General features: G+C 42.4%; 2 protein-coding genes across 2 annotated transcripts in view; one reads left to right on the top strand and one right to left on the bottom strand.

The window, feature by feature from the left end:
• The first annotated feature begins 376 nt into the window (after positions 1 to 376).
• The window catches only part of GRAMD1C (GRAM domain containing 1C), an 84,099-nt gene continuing 75,431 nt past the window's right edge, over positions 377 to 9,044 (top strand). Inside the window, exons 1-2 of the mRNA XM_008146609.3 lie at positions 377 to 427; positions 2,708 to 2,857. Of these exons, the coding sequence (XP_008144831.2) occupies positions 401 to 427; positions 2,708 to 2,857 (177 nt within the window). The 5' untranslated portion in view covers positions 377 to 400. The remainder of the gene's footprint in view (positions 428 to 2,707; positions 2,858 to 9,044) is intronic.
• On the bottom strand, positions 4,852 to 5,542 carry LOC129148592 (60S ribosomal protein L15). The gene has a single exon (XM_054713961.1). It carries the CDS (start codon positions 5,511 to 5,513, stop codon positions 4,899 to 4,901), a length of 615 nt encoding a protein of 204 aa, XP_054569936.1. The 5' UTR covers positions 5,514 to 5,542; the 3' UTR covers positions 4,852 to 4,898.

Raw genomic sequence — 9,044 nt, 5'->3', positions numbered from 1 at the left:
CCGATCCCTTCCTTGAAGGACCAAGTCTTGGCCCTGCAATTCACTTTAGTGCACGTCGGAGCGGGGTATGCCTTGGAGCGGAGGAGGGCTCTGTGGTGACTTGGTTCCTGGAAGCCATTTCAGGGGGGGCACAGGCGTTTGAGGTTGGCAGGCAGGTAGGACCAGGCTCATCCGGATCCGGATCCCTGGTCAAGACCGACTCCCAGGCTAACAAATCAACCTTCCATCGTTAGGAGCGGGCCAGAGGCAGGGCTCCTCTGCTGCCGCCAGAGGGCGCGCAGCGCAAGCGGGGGCCGGGGTGGCGGGCGGGGCGCGGGGTGGGCGCGGGGCGCACGGTTGGCGCCCCCTCCACGCGCGGGGCGCGTGCGCGGTTCCGCGGCCGGCGGCAGAGGGAGCCGCGATGGAGGCTCCTCCGGCTGTCCGCCCGGTAAGTGGCTCCTCGCGGGGTCGGGCTCCCAGAAGGCGGCTTACCAGCTTTCTTCGCGGTGGTTGTTTGAACCCGCTCACATTAAGATCCTTAGTTCCTGCCTCCCCCTTCTTGGTGCTTTTTAGAGAAGAGTGGAAAGTTGTTTCCAAGGAGAGGGTTTCCTGTGCTTCCTGCGAGCCGGGCCCCTCCGGTCACGGTGGCAGGTCTGCTTCTCTGTGGGCGGGAGTGCAGGGATTTGGCCCTGAACCGTCCCATTCCAGATGTCCGGCCCAGGCCCGTGGGCTCCGGCCCCATGGTCAGGATTCTGACCCGCTGTCACGGTGACCAGCCTCACCCCCTTCCCTTAACTGCCAGCTCCAGATTTAGGGGCTCAGACTGGAGAGTTTAAATCACTTTTTTTTTTTCTTTGGTTTCAACTAGTTTTGTTTAGAACCTTCTTTGGTAAATGGAAGAACCTGCTGATTAATTTTAAGAGTGAAAGCCCACTTTTGTTGCAGGAGTACCTGTATTTCTGAACACTATCCTCTCTCTGGGAAGGAAGATGAAGGTTCTTGTTGAATACCTTGTTCAAGACCCCAATGAAGTGTGTTTCGAGAAATAAAATGAGCGCCTTGGTCACTATGAGTGATGTTTGGAACCCTGGTGGGAATAAGGAGTGTCTTGGCAAGGGCTATTATTATGGCTTTAGTATATGTTGAGACATGTGTGACCTTAATTTATATTTTGAGTATCTGGGAAGCAAGAGAGTGTCAGAGTTCTTTACCCCAAAGGGCACAACTCTTAGGCAGGGGCCCAGGCGGAGGTAAACACGTGCAGACGGCTCCAATCGCTGACCGGAGCATTCACTGTTAAGACGACTTGTGGGAAGTTCAGCCAGTTCTGATCGTAGGGTCCTTTCCTTTGTCAGGGACACCTTGGGTAAGGGGTACAAAGCGGTCGGTCTCCAGGGAGCCTCAGCATGTGCAGTGGTGGTGACGCCGTCCACCTAACAGCTAGTTTGTCCATCAAACTTCCAACGGGAGTTTGAAGAACCCAAACTCCTATTGCTGTTCACTCAGTCGGACCCAAGTTGCTACCCAGGTATTCAAAGGGCTTCGAAGAGAGGTGACCTCTTCCGAAACCATGACATCTGACAAAAGAGCGAGGGCTGGGGAGGCCAGGTCCTCCTGCGGGCGTGCTGTGCCAGAGGGCCCAGATTTGGTTCTCTTCTACAGAAAGGAAGTCTTGGCGGCTGTGCTGAGCTTGCAAGGTGTTTCTTCTAGGACCCAAGGCATAACTGGCAGCTTGGGGATGGACAGTCACAGGTTCTATTTGGCAGAGGGTCCAGTATGCTGGCAGTAATTGCTGCTCGAATGGCCTATCGTATGGGGATAGTTTCTTGCATCAGAAGCCTGAGGACAACTTGTGGACATTATGGTCACTTTGTAGAGTTTAAGGAGCCCAAGATTAAGTTGAGCCTGATTTAACCCTTTGCTGGGCCACTCAGGTGCCATGGGGAGCTTTCCCCTGGAACCCTGAGGGTTTTTGTTAAACAGAGACATGGGTGGCAGCAGCAGCAGAGGTATTTAAGAGCTGTGTGCTCTTATAACGGCTGCTCCCCCTCCCCCTCCACACCTCCTCTTTCTCTCTTCTCCGCAATGACTGCTCTTTCATGAGTGACCCACCCGATAGGCCCATATCTTGCATAGGGTATAACCTTTCCCCTGAGTGCTTTATAGATCGGGGGCCAATGCCTGGTGGAGACATCTGATCCATTTATTTTAACTCCATCGTTTGAATAAACCAGAACTCATTTACCAATTTCCTTATCAGTGGACAGTAAGTCATTTGCACTTTTTTAGTGTTACAAACATGGTTGACTCCATGCGCACATTACGTTGCTGGGTTGTTAGTATATACCCATCTTAGTCTCTACTAGGCATTGAACATTATTCTCCCAAGAGGTTGGACCAATTGTCATTCCCATTACTTTTTTCTTCTTCTACTGTTTAACTCTTCCTCTAGTTGACTGAAGTGCTGGAGACGAAGGACTTTGTTTTATTCACTTTTGAATCCCTAGTGCCAACTAAACTACCTAGCGAATAGTAGAAGTTGGAAAATATTTGTTGTACATGTAAATGTATGAACTATGGAAGCAAAAAAACATATTACTTGCTGTTTTTTAAGAGCTTAAATATTATCCTTTTCAAGTTAATTGACATATTTTGAACATTAACTCTTTTCTTTTTAAAATGGACATGTCTCAATAAATAATTAAAATTGGCTGATACTTATTTCCAGGTAATAAACGAAGGAGAGTCAAGCATTGCCACCGAGTCCCCGGAAGAATTAGAGGAAAATCCTAGTCCAGTTGTAGATGAGAATAATACAGTGTCAGCTAAAAAACAGGGGCCACATGGACATAACTGGAGTGGTGACTGGAGCTTTTGGGTAATATTTTTTTCTTATATCTTCATTTTAATCTTAAATGCAAAATTTTGTACGTTTACAGCAATTCATATATTATTTGTAATATTTTTTTATTCGCTTCTAGATTTTAGATATTTGTCCTTAGCCTTTGAGTCCCAAAACCAATTCCGAGTATGCCCTCCTTTGGCCACTAGAATGCACTGTCGTCTGGTTTGATGGAGTGGAATTATCTGCTTCAGTTTTCTTGGGAGAAAACTACACCACAGAATTGGATCCCGCTCACTGTATTGGCAAGAGTCTAACATTATACAGAAATCGTATTTCTAAATGTTACCGAGAAGCCAGCTATTTTACTTCATTTTTATTTAAATAATTAGTTCCTGTACCTAAAAGGAAATGGAACTATGTGTGACCTGTAGTGAATAATGATCTTGAGATTGGCTTTAAAGTTTCATAGTCTGTTTGCACTGTGATCGCTTGATTGCATCACCTGGATATGCTTCAGGTTTCCCCACTGTAAAGTGAGACTACGGCTCCTTGCTCAGGTGCACAGAGTCTTGTGGTAAGAACATTTCTGTACCATATGAATGCTTACATGTATTATATTAAAGGGCTCATTCTGAATCTAACAATTCCTGTGAGAATTATGAGTCATTTGGTAGAATAATGCAGCAATAAGTGAATTTTACATAAGAGCATAAGGCATATATAGTTCCAATATTAATTTATTAGAAAGCTGATCTCTTGAGGATTAGGTATATGTATGTGGTAGCAGAATTTCTAATAATTTTAGAGTAGACCAAAAAAAAAAAAAAAAGACATATTATTAACAGGTTATAAGGATTAGTACAAGTACCATCATTCTGTTCATAATTAGCAGCTCAGTTATTGAATGTTATCAAATCTTCAGATTAATAACAGGTTCTTACTTCCTATTAAGAAGGAAAATACTTTATTGCTAAGAAATATATCAAAATAACTACATACCCTAAAAATTATATCATCTACATTTGATTATATTATTTTTGGACACATTTTGAGAAAGTTTATGACTGTTGTGTTTTGACCCTTCTGCACTCTGCTTTTTATATTTGTTACAGATTGGGAACCTTTATAGTTCCAAGGGCTATGTATAGGGCTAAAGAATTACTGTGGTTACTCTTGGCAGATTTGATGCAAGAAAAAGGATAAAGTAAGAAAATGAAAAGGCATAGGAATAAGGATTTAGAGATAGAAGGAGGGGGGGGGGAAAAGAGGTATGTAGTGTGGAGCTAGAAGATTTGGCATCACATGTCAGTTGATTAAAAATGCAGAATCCTGGGCCCAACCTCAGACCTGCTGAGTCAGAATCTTCATTTTCACAAGATTTCCAAGGGATTTGTATGCACATTCAAGTTGGAGAAGCACTGGTTTAGAACGTTGAACGTTTATTTGGCTCAGTTTTAGTTTTCTTTGATGATGGCAAGCACTTTGTTTTGAGCAATTTTTAAGAAATATATATTTTTGCCCTAGCTGGTTTGGCTCAGTGGATAGAGCGTCGGCCTGTGGACTGGGGGTCCCGGGTTCTATTCCGGCCAAGGGCACATGCTGGGGTTGCGGGCTCAATCCCCGCAGTGGGGGGCATGCAGGAGGCAGCCGATCAATGGTTCTCTCTCATCATTGATGTTTCTATCTCTCTATCCCTCTCCCTTCCTCTCTGAAATCAATAAAAAAAAAAAGAAATATATATTTTTATTGATTTTTAGAGAGGAAGGGAGAGGGGGAGAGAGATAGAAACATTAATGATGAGAGAGAATCATTGATCAACTGTCTCCTGCACATCCCCTAGTGGGGATCAAGCCTGCAACATGGGCATGTGCCCTGACCTGGAATTGAACCTTGACCTCCTGGTTCATAGGTTATTGCTCAGACACTGAGCCACACCAGCCAGGCTCGAGGAATTTTTATATGGATTCACATGAAATAGACTTAAAGACAAATACAACATCTCAGAACTTTTTTTTTTTTTTTTTGACTGTCCTAAATTGTTTATTAGGTAAGAATTTTACAAACATTACTTATATTAGCGGTAACGGTGGAGCTGGAGAGTATTGCGCCTTCTCCAAGCTGCACGGCGAGAACCACCAATAGTGTGGTGGAATTTGTGGCCCTTCCCAAGGCCACGGCTCTTGTGGCCCGCAGATGTCAGCCCTCGCATCTCCCTGTGCTTGTGGACTGGTTTGGTGATCCATTGAGTGTCAGGATTTCTTCTGATAGCTTTATGGAATGGATCAATGAGGATAACCTCAAAGAATTTGTACGTGGAATCTTCACCAACCCAGTAAGAATTCAGGACTCTCAGAGCCCCACAGTGGCGTCCAGCTCGCTCTTCGGCAACAGACTGAAGACTTCGAGCAAACTTCAGTTGGTTAACGCCGTGATGGACAGGCTTGCCGTAGGTCGCACCCTTAGGAACAGGGCGTTTGCGGCCACCACGGCGAACACGAATCCGATAGATGACATAACCTTGCTTGGCCTTGTAGCCCAGCCTGCGCGCTTTATCGGGCCGGGTGGGGCGGGGGGCCCTGTGGAGCGCAGAGAGCTGGCGGTACTGCCAGCAGCGCACCCGGAGGAGGAAGCGCATTACATCGGACTGCTTCTTCCTCCATAGCTCCTGGATGTACTTGTAAGCGCCCATCTTGGTTTACCTGATGGCTGCGGCCAGACGGAAAAAAGCATCTCAGAACTTTTACTGACTTTTCCAGAGGCCACTTACACAGAAACCGGAACTATCAGAACTCAGAAGCAAACAAAAACAAAAACAAAAACCTGAACAGCTAAATCCAAGCTCATGCTGGTATATATTGCAAGAGGAGAATTCCTCAAGTCTTCATTTGGAATTTCTTTAATGTATTTTTGACATATTTTTATACACCTAATAAATAAGTTGGTCCCTTTTTTTAGTTGAATAGAATGTTGGAAATAAGGGAATTACTTTGGGATAATACATAGACACTAGCAAGAAATGACAGCAGAAGCTCAAAAGCTGTAGCAGCCTTAGCCTCTTAATGTGGAGGACAGAGGTCTGTGTAGACAAGTGGCTCTAATATAGCACAACTGTAACTGCTAAAAATGATGGTTAAGAAGTCTGCAAAATAATGCACTTCTCTGCCACTTTATTTTCTTATTTCTCTCTTTTCTCTATCATTTTAAATCCATCTACCACTGACTTTACAATAAAAACTTCTGAGCACACTCAACAGGAAGATGTTACATGGCAACATCTTTCCTTAAGACTGTCCAGTGATGAAAAGGTTGAAAAGTGCTGAATAAGAACACTTTTATTTGTAATATTGGAAAATGTGTTTTCATGATTCCTCATAATTAAAAAATTGTGAAAACTAAAGAGGATATAAGAAAGTGAACCAAAGTTTATTAAAGTTCTGTTTTTTTTTTTTGCAGAGGTTGATATCTTTTAGACTCTGTCCATTTAACTTTGTGCTACTTAACAGATTGATGGAGCACAAGTGTCTCCATCTTGTCTTTCTGACAGTAGGACTTTCATTTAAAGGAATATGATTAACTTTCCATAGCAATTGATAGTGAGACTCACAGCTGCAGATTTTCTATTTCAATCCTATAATATAAAGATAGGAATATTAATTGTTATATTTGTTTTCTTTTTTATTTAAAAGTGAAAATGTTGAATCCTAGTGTGTGGGAAATGAGTTTCATTATGAATTTTTAAATCCTAATGTCACAATAAAAACTTTTTGAAATGAAGAAGTGACATTTAAAATGAAGTTCATGGCAAATAACTATTCATGCTTTTGCCCTTTAACTGTTAGTAAAAATACATGGCAAAAGAAAAAAACAACAACAACTCCAAGCCAAACTTTTGTTTTCCCAATTAAAATAATGGTATATTCCTGGTGGATTAAGGTCCCAGAGGAAAAGCTTGCAGAGATCTGTGGCAGACACATTTGTTTAAGTGTAACTTCTCTAGCAACTGTTGGGAAGAGAAAAAGCCTTTGAGATTTTCTGTTGTGTATGTTTAAAAGATGACATACTTATCTATATATTTCACAAAAGTAAAGTGCTTTGGGTCAGGTACTTATATTAAACATTCAGTTATATTGATAGGCCCTGATCACCAGCCAGGCCTAGGGACCCTACCGGAGGGGTCCTGGATTGCTGCCAGCCGGGTGGCCTGGGCCTCCCTCTTTGAGGTGATTGATCTTGGGGCTGCGCAGAGGGTGGTCTGGGCCTCTCCCTCTTTGGGGCAATCGTGGGGCGATGGTAGGCACTCCCCGACCAATCACATAGCACCTGCCTTGGCTGGCCTGGCGCCAGTGCATGTCATAGCGTGGTCGTCTGGAATGTCGTCCCGATGGTCGTTCTGCTGTTCGGTCGATTTGCATATTATGCTTTTATTATTATAGAAGTGGGGATAAAACCTGCCACAAACCTGATTTAGAGGTACATCATGAGGATTAACCCTTTGCAATCGCTTTCTTTTTTCTCGATTCCTTTATTCTACTCGGGATTTAATTTTTTAAATACCCCAGATTTTACAAAGCACGGCAGTAGAATAAAAAACTGGAGTTTCTTTTTATACAAACTTATTTATTTGGATTTTTTTATATTTCAAATTATTGATACATTCAATACAATTCGACATATGAGCTGCTACCGATGCTAACCATGTCGAGTCACACTCGACATCCGAGTGCAAAAGGTTAATTCATGTTGCACTGTTAAATTAAAAAATTTCCCAAGAGGATTAATTAGTATGTTTGTAACATACTTTGGCAACTTTGGAGAAGACGCTTTCATGAATCATTTGTTGTCCTCCACAACATATCTTGAATTTATTCAACCTAAAAAGGATATTTCAGATTTTCACTTTGGTAACTGATAAAAAAAAAAAAAAGAATAAACTCATTTTCTAATGTCTGTTGAATTAAAAAGAAAACATTTTATCCAATTAAAATTTTTAATATCTACATTAATAAAAGAGTAATATGCTAATTGACCATACCTTCGTGACATACACCAGCCAATCAGGAGTGAGTATGCAAATTAACCCAACAAAGATGGCGGGTTGATTTGCATATGCAGGCGCCAAGTGGCCGGGGGTGGGGTAGGATGCGTGCGTTGTCGCCATGGCGATGATGCAGGTGTTTCACACCATCTGCCCTGGGCCTCTGGGTAGCGTGGGAAGGCAGAAAGGCGGCTCCAGCCAGAGCGAAGGAGGTGCCAGCAGCCAGGGGAAGGAAGGCCCATTCTTGCATGAATCTTCATGCATCGGGCCTCTAGTAAGTAAATATTGTTTGAAAGCCCAGATATCTTTTAATACTTTAAGAAATAATTAGGAGGGAATAGCAACTAACATTTTTAGAATATGAAGACAGGACTTTTTAACTTAAAAGCTCTTCTGCTCCTAAATCCTTAGAAATGCTGGATGAAATGTTATAAACATCTTGAAATGCATGTCTGGGCTCATAAAATAGCAAGAGAAACACCTAAGGGCTAAAAGAAAAGAAGGAACTGATTTCCAGAGATGCTAGCCCATAAACTCAATGCTGAAGCAGCCCTGAGGAGTGTATTAGCCTCAGTAACCCAGCTTTAATGGCCACACTGGGATAGGAGATGGTGCCTGGGACTTGTATGAGTTGGAACTGAGAACTGTTTATAAAGCCACGACTTGTGAAGAATTATACGCTCTGGGAAAGGTAGACTAGGAAAAAAACCCTCCTACACATGCAGGTTGAAGACAAGGAAGCTTATCTGTTAAACTTGGGTTTAGGGTGGTGGGTGGTGGGAAATTTTCCTCAGAGCACATAACCTGTAGTTCATCTCTCATGAAGTTTTGGGACTTGTAATTAACACTTTATGAGGAAGCAGAAGGAGATTAAATAAATAGCACATTAGACCCTCCAAAACTTCAGATAAACTATGAGATAAAGACATAAAACAATCAGTTGATATTATTAAAGACTTAATAGAAGGCATTAAAATATGATGCATGGGTAAGATATTCTCAAAAATACTAGGCAGATTTGGAAAACAAACTAATACAACTTCTAGAAAGGAATAATATGGTGTTGAAATAATAATTTAAAAATACAGTGGACATGGGAAAAAGCAGCTAAAGAGAAAATCAGTAAATTGAAAGATATATATGAAGAAATGATTGATATTGTACCCTGAGAGATAAAGATGGAAT

Source organism: Eptesicus fuscus, chromosome 3 (genome assembly GCF_027574615.1).
Source record: "Eptesicus fuscus isolate TK198812 chromosome 3, DD_ASM_mEF_20220401, whole genome shotgun sequence".
Taxonomy (NCBI): Eukaryota; Metazoa; Chordata; class Mammalia; order Chiroptera; family Vespertilionidae; genus Eptesicus; species Eptesicus fuscus.
Note: the sequence above shows the minus strand (reverse complement) of the source record. Positions and strands in the feature narration are given on the sequence as shown.

What these genes read in the sequence shown, in the direction of transcription:
- LOC129148592 (XM_054713961.1), bottom strand. Translation starts at nt 5,513, where the DNA reads ATGGGCGCTTACAAGTACATCCAGGAGCTATGGAGGAAGAAGCAGTCC.